At 31.3% G+C, this 19,445-nt stretch overlaps 2 protein-coding genes across 3 annotated transcripts in view; one reads left to right on the top strand and one right to left on the bottom strand.

Annotated features, from left to right (window-relative positions):
* LOC139491233 (neuronal acetylcholine receptor subunit alpha-6-like) overlaps nt 1-19,445 on the top strand; it is a 38,215-nt gene that overhangs the window by 18,243 nt on the left and 527 nt on the right. For both annotated transcript variants that reach the window (XM_071278722.1, XM_071278723.1), the window contains exons 3-6: nt 2,037-2,191; nt 7,586-8,043; nt 8,966-9,052; nt 10,085-10,203. In XM_071278722.1, the coding sequence (XP_071134823.1) occupies nt 2,037-2,191; nt 7,586-8,043; nt 8,966-9,052; nt 10,085-10,203 (819 nt within the window). The remainder of the gene's footprint in view (nt 1-2,036; nt 2,192-7,585; nt 8,044-8,965; nt 9,053-10,084; nt 10,204-19,445) is intronic.
* On the bottom strand, nt 12,710-18,711 carry LOC139491234 (uncharacterized). Its single transcript, XM_071278724.1, has 4 exons — nt 18,597-18,711; nt 17,066-17,104; nt 15,108-15,455; nt 12,710-13,031 (listed from the first exon to the last, which is right to left on the bottom strand). Exons 1-4 carry the CDS (start codon nt 18,649-18,651, stop codon nt 12,898-12,900), a joined length of 576 nt encoding a protein of 191 aa, XP_071134825.1. The 5' UTR covers nt 18,652-18,711; the 3' UTR covers nt 12,710-12,897.

Genomic DNA, 19,445 nt, shown 5'->3' with positions numbered 1-19,445 from the left:
TTCAGAAAGATTTTGTCAGAATTCACTTTTTTTCAAAACTGTACAAAGAACACGCTGATTTGATTTGATTTGAAGAGAAAGAAGTTATCATATATACACATACATCTTGAAGTGAAATATTTCTAAATTTCGTAATATTTTCAGCAAAACACATTATTAGAGACGTTTTAGAAATTGGGTTTGAGAAAATCAATACGTTTGAATTAGAAGGAGAATAATGGTAGCAATGTTTCAATTATCTATAACGAAATTACTCTAAATTATTACCACAGTATCAGGTTGAGAGACGGAACAAGTAAATTGAATTCCCACAATTACTCTATATATCGTCCTTTATCCTGTTTCTTCCTAATTGAATATTTATAAATGAAAGGAAACGGTAACAAAGAATCTAAAGTTTAAAACCTGATTTAAAAGCAAAATAGACAAACAGTAGACCAGATAACACATCAGGCTATAACTGACTACATATAGATACCACTTAAATTGAAGAAAAAGGTAATTGTATTGATATTAATACAATGCATATTAAGTTAAGGTTTATGGAAGTTTACGGATGTTTGCAACTCGTTGATTCGTCTAGAACACACTAGTTCAAATAAAAAAAGCGAGAGCATACGGAGTTCCATGATCGAGCTCTAAACAAAAGGAGGCCAGATGCGCTAACAGAATGAAATCTCCTGGTATATATGCTTTAACTGCGAAACTCATTAAAAAAAAAATTGGGACTGCGAATAGGACACAATAAGTCAAAAAAACAAACAAGACAGTAGGACGATGATGTTGGTGTATAAAATCCAATTGGATTGGGATAATGGTCAATCCCATGAGATTTTGCTCCCTCCCATTGAAAATTGAAAATCCCATGTTTTTTCTCAATCAAATTGTAAAATATATTTAGTAATAACAGCAGAAAAGCAATGAATCTATTGAATCCTATGTAATTCTGCACATTTTAGTTATATACATGACACTGCTGCCTTAAGGAGAGGCTGCGGTGGATTTTCAATTGAGTGTTTTGCAAATTAAAGTGTTCAGTGTTTAAAGATCTAATTTAAAGGCAACAGTTTTTATTGATGTTCTAATCTATCAGACGTTCTTCCTCAGAACCTTACTGTCTACATTAAGACTCACCAGTGACGTTCAGATCACATTCTTGATATTGAAGTCCGTACAATAAAAACATGTATGTGCGCACTGTATCATTTGGGAAATTTAAAAGCAACATAACCATGAATATTGTTTACAAGATAATAAGCAGTCTCCTCCGTCATTCCATTTAGCACATATTTACAGATAATGCATTAAAGAACCATTGTACGTAATACTTCTGCATATACTATCAAACCGGTTTAATCATCCCCATTTATGGGCATTATGTTTTCTGGTCTGTGCGTCCGTTCGTTCGTTCGTCTGTGCGTCCGTTCGTTCGTTCTTCCGTGCCTCCGTTCGTTTCAGGTTAACGTTTTTGGTTACAGTTTTTGATCGAGGTAGTTTTAGATGAAGTTCCAAGTCCAATCAACTTGAAACTTAGTTAACATGTTCCCTATGATATGATCTTTCTAATTTTAATGCCCAATAAGAAATTTTTTCCCATTTTCACAGTCAACTGCACATAGAAAATGATACGTCCGTCCGTCCGTGCATCCGTTCGTCCGTCCCGCTTCAGGTTAAAGTTTTTGGTGAAAGTTTTTGGTCGAGATGGTTTTTGATGAAGTTAACAATTCATAAAATAGTTGTCCAATCAACTTGAAACTTAGTAAACATGTCCCTATGATATGATATTTCAAATTAGAGATTTTATCCCATTTTCACAGTCCACTGCACATAGAAAATGATAGAGCGGATGGGCATCCGTGTACTTGGGACACATTCTTGTTTATTCAATGTTTTACTATAAAACGTATCAGCTTTATCTCAAAACAGCTGACAAAATTTTACCTTTGGTCCTTTAGAGTACTATGATCATCTTTATCTGTGTTAATGAAGAAATTTTCATGTCACTTTTATAGTATCTAACATTTTTCTTTTGGTAGCATGAAAAGGGTGAAATACTCGAGACTACTGCATATGTTCGTCAAATGTGGGAAGACTCACGCTTGAAATGGGATCCAAATCAATACTCAGGTACTATGGCTGTCCACCTACCAGCGTCATCAGTGTGGAAACCAGATGTAGTCCTACTAAATAAGTAAGATTGTAGTTTAGTCACAAGAATAGTCTTAGTTTATCATTTTATTTCCCAATTGACTAAGAACAAACATCAATAAACCAATCAATCATTCATCTATTTTATTTTGTATGCGATTATACAACACCATGTTTTGCATTGCAGTGCCTGCATGATAAATTTGTAGTTAGTTTTATATACATGACAGTACAACGTTTGGGATCATTTGCATCGCAGCCATTTAGTCAAAGTGGGGAAAATGTAACTACGTAATGAAAGTTTGACTTTATTGCTTAATGTTGTATCAAAGATGATGATTTGTTAACTTAAAGAAACAGAGTTGAAATGTCATGTGCATGGCTAGATATGATTTATATATTAAATGAGAAAAACTTTAAAGTATTTGATAACCGCATTTCGTACGAGTATATTGCCGTTTGAACGCCTATGTCGATAATTTTTCATTATTTGTCAGATTTACGTAAGTTCAATCATCAATCTGGAAAGATAATAAACTTTTTAATGATGATCTGTGGAATTGTTATACAGATCTCTCAGCTTACTTCTAAAACTTATAGATTAAATCTTTGAATCCTTTTACCATGATATGATAAACGTTACTCAGGAGAAATTGTTTAAAGAAAATCTAATAATGGATTTATGCTTAACTGAATCACTTAAAGGCATCACCAAAATGTTTTTGTGGAAATTTTTTTATAAAGAATTTAAAAAAAAAGAATGACAGGACAAGAGCATACATTTTAGGGTGCAACGGTTTGTCTTGGTGTCAGTGTAGAGTTTGATAGTATACGAGTTTTCTATCCCTTTAATGAGATTTCTTAAATTTTATGCTTATGATTACAGTACTTTATACTTGTATTGCTGATTTTATATGATTTCTATACAAAAAAAATCAAAGCACAAAATAAAGGAACTCCGAGGAAAATTAAAAACAGATTCCCTAATCAAAAGGCAAAATCAAAGTTAAAACACGCCAAACGAATGGATAACAACTGTCACATTCCTGACTTGGTACAGGCATTTTCTTTTTGACTGATGTTTACTTTTTTTTGTAAACAGAAGTTTGAATTATTTTGGTAAATGCTACTCGACAAGTAGTATTCAACTTGTTTATCTAATTTGTGTTCAAATTTTTTTTTATGTCCTTCTCCTTCTGTTACATCTGATTTTATATTTGCCGAAAAAGGGCAATTATTTCAATATGCAAAATTCAATTTAGATAGTTTACATTTACACTTTTTTTCTTTTTTTTGACTCCTGTTTCACATGCCGTTACTAAGAGCTTCGAACGAGATGCAATATTAAAATTCTAACACTCATTTTAAAACCAAACAAAATAAATCCAGATTTACAAACTTTAAGGTTGTTTTATGTGATCGTTTTTATTCCGTGTTGATATGTATATCAATTACATAATTTATAGATTCACTGTTTGCAAAAGTATGAAATATTCTAAATACTAAGGATTTCTTATTCCAGGCAGATAACCGTAACCGTATTTGGCACAACTTTTTGGAATTATGGGTCCTTAATGCTCTTTAACTTCGTTTGACTTTCTTTACCATTTTGACATGAGTGCACTGATTAGTCTTATGTAGACGAGACATGCGTCTGCCGTATTAAATTATAAGCCTGGTACCTTTAATAACTATAGGCATGTCGTTATGTTCTATTGTTTTGTTAAATTGTGTATTTCTCTATCCTGAATGTTTTTTTTTATTTGTATTGTATGCCTTTCATGTGATGTTTTCATTTTAGTGTTATATTTAACATTGCCATGAAAGCGGGAGTTTTGGCTAGCCACAAAACCAGGTCCAACCAACCATTTCTTTCTAAATATGTCCTGTACCAATTCAGGAAAATTGCAATTGTTATTTTACAGTTCGTTTCTGTGTGTGTTGACTTTCCTAATTGATTTTCCTCTGAGTTCAGTATTTTTGTGATTTTACTTTTTGTATTGTCGTTGGGTTTATTTCTGGTGTTTCGTTATTTTCCTCTTATACTTGATGTGTTTCCATCAGTTTTTAAGTTTGTAAACCGGATTTGTTTTCTCCCAATCGATTTATGACTTTCAAACAGCAGTATACTACTGTTGATTTAATTTTCCACACAATACAGTCTACATGGCTGAAGATGTTTAGCTTGTGGATGCACAAGTCTTACTGCTTTTGGTGGTTTTTTTCAATTCAATCAGTGTTTGTTTGTTTGTTAAACTACGTTGATTCTCCTTAATTGATTATCTTGATTTGAACATTGGTAAACTACTATCGCCTTAATATGAAACGATATAATTCAAATTTGAATTAGACAACCAGTGATCAAATATTCAATGGGATTTTTTTAGTTCATATCAAGGCATGATTAGCATGACGTTAAAGGGATAAACTTTATTTACAATATTTCGCCGTCATTTATTTTAGTTGTATTAATTTGATTCAAGGCGATGCATTAATTCCAAGAAATATCCTGTCATTTTGGATTTCAATTGCTACAAATTAAATGCATTTTTTTTCTTTTAATGTTGATTAGATGTGAAAAACCATCTGACACATTAAAGTTTACTATCCCAGAGGTATGTTGCTTTTGTAATATTTGGTCCTTCTCAGTAGGATTATTTTCGATTTTAATGTATTTAAACTTCCGAATAGAAATGACCTTCTAAACTGATTGTTTTGAGTGGCATTGTAGAATAAACTTGCGTCTGTTATACTTATTAATCAGCCTTGAATAATTGTTCTTATTGTAAGGCTTTGTTTACTGGTAAACAAGACTGACTTGAATAACACGTTACTAGCTTAAACATCTTGTTCTAGACGGAAAGTAAGACTGCAATAAGTCAATTTAAAATTGAAAACGTTTTTAATACTTTGATGAAATCCTCTTGTGTGAAAGAGGTTTAGAAGATTGAACCTAATTTATCTTAAAATCAATATGCTCAGCAAAGAAATTGATTGAAGTTACAGTAAAAAGCACTTTGTTTTCATCAGTGTCGTCCTTGTTATTTCGGAACGATTGTTGAAAACAGGAATGCGGAAAAGTTGTCAAACCTTATTGATTGGAGGAGATGAAATGATCACATGTAAATTATTTTGTCTGACCGAAATTTCTATCGTTATAAGTTTTTGAATAATATTGATTAGGTACAAGTGCGCATTAAAGCCTATAGTAAATATTTTGCCGAAGGTTCTACTTTTAAAACATTGAAAACAGAATGATAGATTAGATAGAAGGGTATACTGTTACCAAAGAATTGTCATAATAGTTATCAAAAGTACCAGGCTTATAATTTAATATGCCAAACGCGCGTTTCGTCTTCATTAGACTCATCAGTGACGCTTAGATCAAAACAGTTAGAAATACAAACAAGTACAAAGCTGAGGAGCATTGATGACCCAAAATTCCAAAATTTTGTGCCAAATACGAGTTCGGTTATCTATGTCTGGGACGAAAAATCCTGAGTATTTCAAATAATTTATACTTTTTCAATCATTAAACTTTAAAAATTACCATAAAAGAGAAATATTGAAGCGCAGATTACAAGGTAGAACAACAAAGAGGCAAGGACTAAGAAATTAAACTTTGAACATTTCTTCCTTTGAGTTTGACTTTACATTTTCTACGTTTGAAACAGCAGACTTGGCTCCATTTTAAGATCAAGTAACATGCCATCGTATGTTTAACATTTACGCAATACTTGAAATATTTGAAAGTAATGAAACAATTTTAGCCAATTAGCATTCTGATGCCATTTGAAATAACAAACCAGTTTGAATAAAGTAAAAGCATAGTTCGTTAACTGTTTAAGATATTTACCTACTTGAAGGATCCACTAAATCTACGAATACATCAGGACGATGAGCTGACTTAAGTTCAAACTCAACAAAAACAAAAATTAACAAAAAACTAGACATCTAGATAAAATTGCCTCATGATATATGATATAATACTAAAAGAGACAACTTCCTACAAGAGTCTAAATGGCACGGATGGTATCAACTATAGTTCTACGTATGTCTTTCAACAATGAGCATGTAATACACTGACTTAATTATTGAACAATTCAAAATAACAAAACCAACAACCTGATTTATGACAAAACAATAAACGAAAAACAATTATGAATGACAGCAACCTAAAACAACAACTAAATTGGACACGATCATTAAGAATGTGACGGTTGAACATTATATTAAAATAGATAGAAATAATAAAAATAATGGATAAGCGGTCAAATTACACCTAGAATCATGATAATAAGGTATATTTTATGACTAACATATTAAAGAAATTATATTGAAATAGTTTTCAACCAACGCCCATACACATTCAATCAAAGTTGACTTAATATTGTTTAAATTTAATTTTCGAAACGTTTAATCCCGTATGTGTGAAAGTGTTGCTTGTCAAGAAGCTGGAAATGAAAAGTTTGGGAAAATTGATTCATGATACTGTGGTAGGGTTTTGTTAATCGTTAAATATATTATAGCAACTATCGAAGAAAGAATTAGAACACGTTGTGCTAGTTTCTCTTGTATATATGCAGCTCATGATGTTTGCCTTGCCCTTTAAAATACAGGATGTCTATTTTTGTGTGAACATTTAACTCATTGGGCAACCTATTTGTTATTATCCTTGGGATTTTTATGGTTTATTGACAGAAAATACTTGCAATGGTGTCCATTGAAGTTATATAATACCAACATCATCTTCGAGTTTCAAATTGTCTAAAATTACAAATAAACTGTAAAATAGAAACAATATACCCAATGCCGTTAGAAGCATTTTTACAAACAGTATTAAATTGCACGTTTAGCAAATAAAATCATTATTTTGTTTTAATTTTTGATTCAGTTGTAATTAATCTACGTATTGATACAATAGGTAGATGTCATGGTTTTAAGCAGCTTTTGACACAACATTTCTTTGTTTGCTCATTCATCAAACGAATGGAAAACAACTGTTCTGACATGGAAAACAACAGTTCTGACATGGTACATGCATTTCCGTATGTACAATATGGCGGAATAAAACTCGTTTTAACGCTAGTCAATTTTCACACTTCTATGCTATTTGTTTAGAATTCGCTTGTACTTTCAACATTATGGAAGCAAAACAAAAATAGCCATAATACATAAAAATTAGAAAAAGAAGAGTACAGGACAAACTTGATACGGAATATCAATGAAAAAGGACCTTGTATCTTCCGATGAACTGTTTTAGTAAAGGGCGAGTCCATCTTTGACATAACCATGGTTCGTCAACCATTTGCTTTGACACGGGTGACGTTTTATAAAGTCTGAATAGCTTGTTCAAGCTCTTGAATACTGTGACAATTCAGTCGTTATGTCCATTTAGAACATGGTAAGGCATGATTTTTGTCTGTCTTTTTTTCAGCGTTGATACAGAGATATCTATGAAGGAACCATTAATCATATTGCTTGCTCATGGAGCAGTATTTTACAGTCCTCAACATCGACTACGAAGTCGGTGCGAACTAGATTTGTCTCGTTTCCCATTTGATTCCCAGACTTGTATGATCCGATTTGGATCATGGACTTATGATACAACTCGTGTAAACTTTACTCATTTAGGATCTAAAGACAATAACATTGAGTATAGAGATTTTCGAAAAAACAAAGAATGGTCGATTCTAGAATCTTATGTCACAAAACTTGAAAAACAATACGATGGAGGTGGAGAAGATAAATACTCAATAATGGAATATAAATTTCACTTACAACGAAATCCTGTGTATTACACACATATGTTTATAATGCCTGCTGTATTGGTGGCAGCATTAGTTCCGTTTCAGTTTATGCTTCCACCAGAGTCAAAAGAAAGAATAACGCTGGGTAAGGATAACATTATTACTCATGATTTATGTCTTAAAAAGAAATATTTAATAAGGGTATTCGATACACATTTGAAGGAAAGAAGACGTTTAAAGTGACAGCGACTGAACCTACTTAATTCTGATAGCCTATTTAGATTGATATATTATCCCAAGTCTAGCCTTTTTTTTTTAAATAAACTCAGTTGAAACAACCAAACAATAACATTAATACTAAGAATCGCAAAAAGATAAAACACACACAAAAAAAGAAAATTGTCGAATTGAGCCAGGTACATATAAAGGGTACTATTTGTTAAGATTGAATCATTACCTCTACCATTTCAATTCTTACCTTTGTAGTTTTTGATAAAAAAAAGAACCTCATATAAAATTGTTTTTATTCTTAAATAGTTAGTAGGAATGATTATAGGCTATAACATTTCTTAATATATGAATTTGAACGATCAAATTTATTTGATGTAAAGCAACTTTACATTAGTTTGATTTGATATTCCTATCACTGAAAATGTGAAGAACGACGGGTGTTGAGCAAAAAACTGCTGGGACATTAGAATTTAACTCCAGTCTTTGGTGGGATTGGTGTAAATACTCCTTAAAAGAGTTTTTAATATACAAGACCAATTGACATTAACAGGAGAGTACACAGCATGTAAATTACTTATATATCACCAAGTATACAAAAACATGTATGTTCAGAGCTGGTCGTAAGGTCGATATCTGTTAAATTCATTTTGGAATTAAGACCATAGCAGAAAAATAACAAATCTGATGCGTTAAGTGTGGAGCTGTTTAACAACGTTTAGGTTATTGTTATGAATAAAACAATTATAAACATCATTAAATAAATCAATGTAATAAATTGTCAAATATAAATAGTTCCCGTCCAGAATTTTTTACACATGTTTTTATTTCCATTATAGGTTCTATTTTAATGTTAGGATTGTTATTGCTATTGACGATGCTACAAGACATGCTCCCAGAAACACATTCTACTGTGCCAACACTAGGTAAAAATATTACATATGTGCAATTGCCTACCTATCTACATCGCAATTTTATATATCGTGGTATGCCTAGTCTATTAAATGAACATTATGCATAAAATTTGCATAGACATAATTGTGTAAGAAAGTAAACGTTCATTGGTTAGATATTTACGAAATCAGATGTCATTTTAAAAAGATAAATAACAAAAATATCGAACTGAAATTTCAAAACAGAAAGTCCCTTATCGAATGGGAAAATTCAGCTCAAACACATCATTTGAATGGAAAAAAACTGTCACACTCCTGACTTGGTACAAGAATTTCCTTCTGTAGAAAACTGTGGATTGAACCTAGTTGGCTAAACCTTTCACTAGTATGTTCTTTACATAAAAATGAATAAATATATGCGACAGTAGTTATCCGATCCTCAAATCTCGTTAATCGATTTAGAAGAGATAAATAAAAGATACAAACAAGAATGTGTCCCAAGTACTCGGATGCCGCACTCGCACTATCATTTTCTATGTTCAGTGGACCGTGAAATTCTAAAACTACCTTGACCAAAAACTTTAACCTGAAGCGGGACGAACGGAAGGACAGACCAACAGACGAACGAACGCACAGACCAGAAAACATAATGCCTCTCTACTATCGTAGGTGGGGCATAAAAATACAACCTGAGGGAATATATAATAAGAGAGATTTTAAGAGACTTTCGTATATTAATATCAAAAGTATTTGAGAGTCAACTTGAACTGCAAAGGTAAATGGAAGGAACCATCTTATATGTACTGTAATCTGAGATGTCATGCTCATCGATAACTTCTAGTGACTACAAACAGTGATGTTTTGTTCATTAAGTTTGATTATGTTAAATATATTCTTGAATTTTGATTACATGCATACATTTTTACATACATGTATTTTAGAGATTCAAACCAGATATATTGACCACTTATAAAAAAAGAAGTGATTGTTCCGTAATAATATCAAGATTTTCTTAGTATAGAACACATAGAAAAAGTATAAAATAAACTCTTCTGCATTTTTTAGCAAGTTATTATACCATAACGGCGGTCTGGATTGCACTGTCAATTCTGACGTCTATTTGGACCATTAATATTCAGTCTCGAGGACCACGACGACAAAAGGTTCCAGTATTCATACGACATGTAAGTATACTTTATATACTGTGTGTAAGATATTAGCGGGACAATCAAACTCATAAATCTAAGTAAATGGACAACGCCATGGCTCAAACAGAAAAAAAAAAAAAAGACAAACAGACAAATGGTTTACTTTAATTTTTAAATTGTGACTTTGATGGAAAGATGTCTCATTGGCACTCATACCACATCTTCCTATATCTATAAACAATATTACACAAACAGAACATAGAAAACTAAAGACTAAGCAACGTGAACTCCACTAACAACTGGGGGTGATCTCAGGTGCTCTAAAAGGATAAGCAGATTCTGCTCCAAATGTTGCACCCGTCGTGTTGCTCATGTAATTACAAACCCGGTAACAAGTCTTATTCGGTAGGTCACATTTGTGAAAAGGAGACCGGGTGGCATTAACTAAATAAGGAATATATCCGCGAACATCTGTGAAACAGATATTCAATAGCGGTTAACTTGATGGTGTCCGTAAAATTTACGATGGGATGATTTCAAATTCACCATTTGGAACTCTTGGTTTAATAGCTTCGTTGTGAGTAGCAACCGTCTATCAAGGAAATCATGATAGGATATACAAGCACGGAAATATCGTATCAACTGGGGAAATATATATTCCGTATGCAGGCACCGATGGAATGTTGCTACATAGAAAAAAGAAAATTCACAATTTGGAAATTGTATGACAGTCGCATAAAATTCCATTATAGAATCATATTCAAAACAGTGTGGCTGTGACCATTGATTGACGACCTAAATTATACCATTGACTGGGACAGATTATATGAACGTTTGTCTGTAACGATCACTGCTCACTACTTACTTATTATAGAGTGGGGTCATCAAAGGTTCTTAACGCCTTAAATAATAAAATAATTCGATAATTAATCAGGAATAACCTTCATGTTTTGATATATATTATTGATATAAATCAAAACATCGTATTATTCCTGATTAGTTTTTCGAATTACTTTATTTAGGTGTTGAGAACCTTTGGTGGCCCCACAGTTTCAGTGTCTCAAACAAGTATATAGTGAGCATTGATCGTTACAGACAAACGTTCACATAATCTGTCCCAGTCAATGGGATTATTGAGGTCTTCAATCAATGGCCACAGCCACACTGTTTTGAATATGATTCTATTGACAACGATGTGTGAAAAAAACAAAACAGACGTAAAATGTAAAAATTTCAAAAATAGGGGTACAGCTGTCAGATGATGATTTGTTTCACGGAGAACAAAATACAAAGAACTATAAAAATACAAAGAAACAAGAACTATAACTCTACTATTGACGGGGTGATCTGCAGAAAGGTGATCATTTCATGCCCTAATAGCAGCATCTGCACTGCTCATTGAAAACAAAAATATCTGTGATTTTGAAGTCATTTAATATGAAGTCAAAAACGAGGGAAACTTATCATGATCGTGGCAGATGTCATCTTTGGCACAGATTTATTCAGTTATGGTCAAATAAATCACTATTGCGTCGGTAAATATATCGATCTGCAGAAGATTTCATTTCAACTTTCCATTACGAACTTTTCGTTTATTGACTTCATATATATAACCTTATATTGATTTTAATCACGACAGAAAAATGAAATTTTAGAAATGCATATTACCAGAGAGGTGTATATTCCATTAACAGAGAGGTATATACTCCTTAAACAGGTGTTGCTTCTAGGTTCCTACAAGCAATCAAAACTTCACAATAGCAAATTTAAATAATTTCGATGCCTTTAATTGTAACTGTCTGCGACACTTCACTATCAAGTGATATGCGCAATTTGTGAAAGCTGGAGGCTTATTGTGTATCGTGTATCCTTTATATCAAATGCAATAAGATAGATAGTATTACACAATAGTAACCAAAATATAAATTATTTTATATGCAAATATCATCTATATCGCAGAAGGTTAAATTGATAAAAATGACAGCAGATGGATTTGCTACAGGCGATAATGGATAATTATGTCATGTTTATTCTTCTAAAAGACCTGGTTTAAAGTCCATCACAAACAAATAAAGAAAACATATGACGGGAGAGGAACACAGTTGGTGTTCATAGAAAAGTTGAAGATGTATTTGATTATTCATTTTACTATTATCTGAACTTCCGTATTTATTTATATTTTTTGCTTTTACAAATTTTCTGAATTATGTTATCTAAGGTATTCAAATTCAAATAAACTAAAATTTAATACCAATTCCCTATTTATTTATTTTTTTATTTTGCTTTTGCTTTCAAATGCAACATGAAAATCGAACAATGATTCCCATTTGTTTGATGTGTATAGTTGAATTAACAAATGAAGTTAATTTAGAGTGGTTTCAATTTTTGTTACGTTTAATGAAAAATGAAGAAAAAAAACTGCAACGATACAACCCAAGTAGTGTTTTGTTCTTTATACCTTAAATTTCCAATAACTACTGGTATATCATCAATAATGTTGTAAGTAACATTCAAAAGTATTATTAATAAAATTCAGTACATATGAATCAAAACAAATATTTAATCTATAAAGTTTATGTTAAAATTATCACAGAAAAGAAAATATGTTTTTCATCATTTGCAGATTATCACACTGACATTCGGCTGTTTTTGATATTTTGACTATTTTTTTTATATTGTTGATATGAACATGTAAATAGAACAACGTTGGCACTCCTATAATTTACACAGTTACGTAAATATAATTAGTTGCAGTATTGCAGTTATAAATATTGATTTAGAGATTGTGCTTATTTTTGAAATGGCAGACAAATGAAAGTTGTAAACTCCTATGTTCGCAGAAGAAGCCTCGGATGTAACGTTTGCTAAAAAAAAATAAAAAAAATTGTAATAATACTTCTGTGTTGACATGAGTTATCATTGATATGTTCATAATTATAAATTAACTGTTAACAAAATGTTGATTTTTTTAAAATCTAAGGCTTTTCTACCTCAGGAATAGATTACCTTAGCTGTATTTGGCAAAATTTTTATGAATTTTTGGTCCTCAATTCTCTTCAAGTTCGTACCTTATTTGGCCTTTTAACATTTTTTGATTCGAGCGTCACTGATTAGTCTTTTGTAGACGAAACGCGCGTCTAGCGTAAATATAAAATTTTAGTCCTGGTATCTATGATGAGTTAAATATATACATTCGTTATTCAGAGCCAAAACAGTTAAATCTTATGTTTATATTTTTATTACTTGTCAGATGTGTTGTAATTCCTTGATTCATAAGTTATACGACTATGGGTGTGTTTTTTTGTTCGTATCCCAAATGAAAATAACGTCACGTCATTTGTTTAAATCACTTTGTTTATAGTACATAGTATACTTCTCGTTTATCTTTGCTGTAAGGTTTTAAAAATATTGCATAAAGGCATCAGATTCTGAAATGGCGAATTAAAATTAGTTTTTAGACTAATGCCGCAGTCCCACGAGGCCACGATCGCACTACGATCTGTGGAAAAAATGCAAATCTTGATGATCGTAGTACGATCGTGTAGATCGTAGTAAGTCGTATCACGGTATCATTGATTAGAGAAAAATATAAGTTAAATCTATTTATTTATATTAGTTGAACAGCGGTATACTACTATTGACTTCATCTATATGTGAATTATAATAGGAAAATCGGTCTTTCAGAAGATGTAGTTTTTAGGACTGCAATTGTGTTGATTAATATTTACATTTCCCAAAACTATAGATTTATTTTCCTTATTTTTTTCTTTTAATGATGAATATTTAAACCTCATATCGGCTAATTGGTCCTTACAGTATGTCTCGATGTATTAGACTGTAAGCATGCCAAGAAGGCAATATTGAACAACGATTGTGTTTAATATTTTTTTGGTATTATTTTGGAATTATTACAACCCAACTGAACCTTTGATATTTCCAGCTGCTTTGTTTATAATGATGTGTATCAATTGGTCGCAAATGAAATAAAAAAACAAAGGCTTTGTAGTTTTTGGATTCTTGTTTTGGAGTGAAATCACCCCTTGTTTATTGTGGTTCGAGTTTAATTGTAAAACTGTTATGATTTCTCAAAAAATCTACATTTATCCATTAAAACAAAATGTTACTTAGCTCTATGCACTGATTCTAGACAAGTTCTACCGTGTTCTATTTGTTTTGAATTGTTCAGTAATAGTAATCCAATACTTAAATAAATTATTTTGTATCTTAGAAATAAAGCAAATCCTTACACCAGGCCTCACGGTCATAAAACTTTCGAGCATGTTTTTTGTACTCAGACTCGAAAATCAACCAATCAAATTGCTGGATTTCATGTTTCGAGCATGATTTTTGTGCTCAGAGCACTGAGCAAAGTTTTATGCCTTCAAGGTCAGATATACATGTTGTCCAATGTTGGTAACGAGTACATCTTTTGAAGTTTGGGGGTGTACTCAAAATCATTTTTGTTTTGTATTGCAAAATTCGACATCTTTTTAAAAACACTTAAATATTGATGGTTATGTGCTCCGAAATATAACATAAAGAAAGTTGTGTAGTACCTTGAATCACCGCCATTTTTTGTTGGGGTTCGTGTTGCTCACTCTAGTTTTCTATGTTGTGTTTGTTTGTTTGTCTGGATTTTTCTTTTTTTAGCCACGACGTTGTCAGTTTATTTCTGACATGAGTTTGAAAGCCCCTTTGAAATCTTTCGCCTCTTTTTATCACACTAGCATTGTATATATCTGCAGAGATCAATATCTATTTTGAAAATGAATGTAAAAAATGCAAGAGAAAATGGCATTCTTCTTTCAAGTTTAGCTATTGCAATAATATGAATTTAGGGAAAATCTATATAATATGCTAAATAGTTTTCTTTAGAATGAAACGTTAAATTTTAACAGTCTTCTTTAAAGGTTCTTAAAATCAATAGTTATGTTACATACCAATGCGAATTGTATAAGCTGTCAAATTTGTATTTACTAGTATGCATCCCGTGTTTTTGTTCGTTTTACATATGAACTCTACGCCATCTGTCGTAACTGTATAATGTAGGGTCGAATTTCGAGTATATGTACAATTTGGTAACAATTGTGCTTCTCTCTGACTAAGATCTTGAATTCTAGGATAATCAAGGAAGGAATTATCTTCTCGTTTCTTATAACACCATTGAAGATCATTTGGATGGTAACCGACATTACCCTGACATATCAGTTTTAACATTGTTCCATTTTTAAACCCATCCAGATATGGTTGTTTCGAACTTGTTATCGGGAAATTAGATTCCTTTTGCTCTGTAATGTACCATCGGTTAAAATTATTAATATTTACAAATGAATATTTAACGATATCAAATATAGTATACCAATTGTTCTGGTGAATGCGATAGCGTTCCTGGAAAAAAATTGCGTGAAGTCAATATCGCCTTATTAATATATTAATCAAATTCGTGGACGGAAAATGCAACTCAAGTTTTAGTACAATGACATATATACTGATATTTGCTTGAGGGAGTTCCAACTTTTGTTAAACCTTAATCACGAACAGTCAAATTTGTATCGTTCAAATCATGCAAATAACTTAGCCGAACTGTAAACTGTTGTGGTTTTTCAGTTATGACGGGTATTTTTTTTCGATTGATGACTTTTAATTTTCCGTTTTGTTTCTTTCTCTTCTTCATCCAAGCCTTGGCTCCTGGTCGGTTCGCCCAATGGGGATTCTATTATCGGGTCGGAAGTAAATAAATCAATCAAAGATACAAGGATTGCAATTTTGTACGCCTGGCGCGCGTGTTTTTTCTTCTTCTTTTATCTAAGCATTAGCTCCTGGTCGGTTTCTATTAAAGGGCCGGAAGCAAATAAACTAATCATAGATATAATCATAGATACAAGGATAGCAATTTTGTACATCAGCCGCACGTTTTATCTACATATATAAAAACTTATAGTGACGCTCGAATAAAAAAAAGTTCAAGAGGCCAAATAAAGCTCGAAGATGAAAAGCATTGAAGATTTAAAATTCCTATAGATTTTACGAAATACAGGTAGTTAATTCCTGAGGTAAAAAACAATCTTAGTTTTTTTACCAAAAAAATCAAAGTTTTGTAATGATCAATTTGTATTTAAAAAAAATAGTGCGATACTGATTTTCGTAGTTCTCGTTTTTTTGCAATTATCTACATCAGGTAGAGGTAAATCACTTCAGTTTAAAATTATGGTATGCTATACCTCCAACACACAAGTATATATCGGCACATTAACACTAAACAGTTGTATACCATATCAGAATATAAAACCAAAGTTGAAAAACTTAACTTCAAAAAATAACATCTCAGTATCATAAACATTATTATTGGTTGCCTAACTTGATAGATTATTTCATACAGAAACTTCACAATCAATAATGAATAATTAATATTTAGAAAAAAAATACACTTGAAAATTGTAACGGTATTTATACATGTTTGTAAAAATACCTTGTATGTTTTGTATCTAATTTACTAATAATCTTTGAATAGTGAAATAAATTGAATAATGGGTTCAAATAAGTCCAGGTTTATTATTAACGACATACACAAAAGGAAATCCGTTAATTGAAATTCACATCTCCTCATTGTTATTTTCCTGTTGTAATAAAAACACATTGTGTTAAATTTGTTGAAAACTCATCGGTTTCTATTTGTTTTATATTTTCCTCATATTGTTTCGTGTTGATCATTTCATTGGTTTGTTTTAAGTTTTATAATATTTTTTTTAGCGATCATGTTACATTTTTTTGCCGGATGTTCATCTACATACTTTGTTCTTTTGTTAAAAAATAGAACTGATCAACATTCAATTGGTTTTTATGACTATTTCAATGATTTTTTATTGTAATTGTACAGTTTTTTACCCAAAAAAAATACCTGTCGTCTTGGTTATATTTTGACAATTTTCTGCATGAACTGAAATATAAGGAATAAATCACAATGCATTTTACATGTAAAAGAAGTCAAATTTAAAATAAAAATATCACAAAGCATCTTTTTTATCATTGTCATTGAAAGAAGGAAAGAGAGAGAGATTCATAATTAAGTTTCTGTCAAGGTTTGAAAATTTTTAAATGCGTTAAAAACCATATGATTGTTTTCACTAATAGAATATAATAATATTCCTTACCGACTGAATTCAAAAACAAATGACATTATGATATAAGAAAGTTATACATTACTGATTAAAAAAAAACAAATAACGAATAACTTGCAAGAATCGGTTTGCACCATCATTGATGAAGAACATAACACTTTAGTTTTTATCCGGATCATTATTAAAAACATTCCATTCTCCCCATAAACCATAAAATATGGTGTTGTTGAATAAACACTGTTATATGCCTTGCGCTAGTTCAGCAGTTTTTGTTTTAAAATAATCACAAATGCACGTGAGGAACATTTCAAAACAAATAAACACAACCTAAATGAGTTAGTTTGAATGAAGGCTTAACCTTGGATCCTTAATGCTCTTCAACTTTGTATTTATTTGGCTTTTTAACTATTTTGATCTGAGCGTCACTAATGAGTCTTATGTAGACGAAACGCGCGTCTGGCGTATAAAATTATAATCCTGGTACTTTTGATAACTATTTACACCACTGGGTCGATGCCACTGCTGGTGGACGTTTCGTCCCCGAGGGTATCACCAGCCCAGTAGTCAGCACTTCGGTGTTGACATGAATATCAATTATATGGTCATTTTTATAAATTTTCTGTTTACAAAACTTTGAATTTTTCGAAATACTAAGGATTTTCTTACCCCAGGAGTAGATTACCTTTATAGCCGTATTTGGCACAACGTTTTGGAATTTTGGATCCTTAATGCTCTTCAACTTTGTATTTATTTGGCTTTTTAACTATTTTGATCTGAGCGTCACTGATGAGTCTTATGTAGACGAAACGCGCGTCTGGCGTATAAAATTATAATCCTGGTACTTTTGATAACTATTAACCTTCCGGAGCACCTGAGATCACCCCTAGTTTTTGGTGGGGTTCGTGTTGTTTATTCTTTAGTTTTCTATGTTATGTCATGTGTGCTATTGTTTGTCTGTTTGTCTTTTTTCAATTTTAGCCATGGCGTTGTCAGTTTATTTTCGATTTATGAGTTTGACTGTCCCTCTGGTATCTTTCGTCCCTCTTCTATAAAATGCATTCTATAAGGAAACTGCTTTTATTGACACATATGCTTACAAACGCTATAAGTGTATGTGAGTAACATGCACTAACTAATGAATAACACACAATGCAGGATTGTTTGAATGTATGCTGTAAAATTCCTTGTGAAAAGAAAAAAATGCTTTTATACATGCTTACAAACACCCTCAAAATGTAAATAAAAAACATCTCTAACTAATAATTAACACACAAGCTTTATCAGTTTGGTTAACACTATTAACTACCTTACCTTTTTGTAGAAACACTACTGTAAATAATTTAAAAAGAAGCATAACTTCTGCCATAGTCTTTAATGTTCATGTTAATCTACGGATGTGAATTTAAAATAATGTTTCGTTTAAATAGGAAATGACTATGGTTTAAAATTTTTCTCTTCCCTAATATGTTCACGTTTTTTTTTATATTCTATTTCCACGAATGCTGACTTTTTTTTAATTATTTCTTTTTTTACTTTTAAACACTATTTAAAACGAATTTGATAAAATAGTTAAATTCAAAAATTTCAATTATCAATGAAAAGAATGATAAAGAAAATCTATTTTTTTCAAAGTGAATCGTGGTCAAAGTTTAATATCATTACCGAAATGAAATTAGGAAGTTTAATTGTAAAAAGGTCTAAGCGACTGCAAATTGTCAGTCGTCACACATTCGTTTATATTCTGATCTATTTGTTATTGTTTCGGGTTTTTTTTTCAACTGTCAAAAGATATCAATTATGTGTATACCTGACATAATTTCGAACCTTGTTAGAGGTTGCCTCAGTTTGAACTTAATTTGTTACTCCTTTTCGTAAGTAAGAAAAAAATGATACTAAAGATCACATTAATATACTATGATAATTTATTTACAACTTTTATAGATATTTATTTATATCATATATTACTGTACTACGTATTCTAATCTAAAGGTATATTTGATTTTTTTAAATTAGTATAACTTTAAGCGATTCTGGCAAAAAATGTTTCAATATTCTCGATGTAAAAAAAAAGCAGATTTTCGATTGATATCATAGCAACAAAAGCTCTCCTGACTTTTAATGGTCGAGAAAATGAACTTTATTTCCAGTTGGTGAATAACA

The sequence above is a fragment of the Mytilus edulis genome, chromosome 10, assembly GCF_963676685.1.
Source record: "Mytilus edulis chromosome 10, xbMytEdul2.2, whole genome shotgun sequence".
Taxonomy (NCBI): domain Eukaryota; kingdom Metazoa; phylum Mollusca; class Bivalvia; order Mytilida; family Mytilidae; genus Mytilus; species Mytilus edulis.
Note: the sequence above shows the minus strand (reverse complement) of the source record. Positions and strands in the feature narration are given on the sequence as shown.

Excerpts from the sequence above, each read along its gene's own strand:
- LOC139491234 (XM_071278724.1), bottom strand. The coding sequence starts at position 18,651 with ATGGCAGAAGTTATGCTTCTTTTTAAATTATTTACAGTAGTGTTTCTA. Across the intron at positions 17,105-18,596 it reads AGTAGTGTTTCTACAAAAAG|TTCATGCAGAAAATTGTCAA; the intron begins GTAAGGTAGTTA and ends CTTATATTTCAG. Across the intron at positions 13,032-15,107 it reads AGCTTATACAATTCGCATTG|CAAACGTTACATCCGAGGCT; the intron begins GTATGTAACATA and ends ATTTTTTTTTAG.